Consider the following 317-nt stretch of genomic DNA (forward strand, 5'->3'; position numbering starts at 1 on the left):
GCTGCTGCTGGGGGTCCTGCTGCTGCTGCTCGGGGTCCTCCTGCTGCTGCTGCTGCTGCTGCTGCTGCTGCTGGCGCCTGCGGGCCTGGCGCTGCTGCTTCCTGAGGGCCTTGAACTGCTGCCAGATCTCGCGCATGACCACTGGACTTTCAGTGGTGTCGACGATGACCACTCCTGTGGGGCCCTTCAGAATGAAAGAGTTTGCAAGTCCGAAGCCAAGTGCAGCATAAACTCCGTCAGCAACTTCCAGCAGCTCCTTCTTGAACTCCTGCTGCTGCTGCAGCAGCGCAGCAGGAGCCGGCAGCGGGCCCTCCAGG

At 63.1% G+C, this 317-nt stretch overlaps 1 protein-coding gene across 1 annotated transcript in view; it reads right to left on the reverse strand.

The window, feature by feature from the left end:
* The window catches only part of ETH_00036640 (alkyl sulfatase, putative), a gene marked incomplete at both ends in the record, with an annotated part of 2,080 nt that extends 1,803 nt beyond the window's left edge, over positions 1-277 (reverse strand). Inside the window, one exon of the mRNA XM_013374108.1 lies at positions 1-277. Coding sequence (XP_013229562.1) covers positions 1-277 — 277 coding nt within the window.
* Positions 278-317: the final 40 nt, after the last annotated feature.

This window comes from Eimeria tenella, genomic scaffold (assembly GCF_000499545.2).
Source record: "Eimeria tenella Houghton genomic scaffold, Eth_scaff1923, whole genome shotgun sequence".
Classification (NCBI taxonomy): Eukaryota; Apicomplexa; class Conoidasida; order Eucoccidiorida; family Eimeriidae; genus Eimeria; species Eimeria tenella.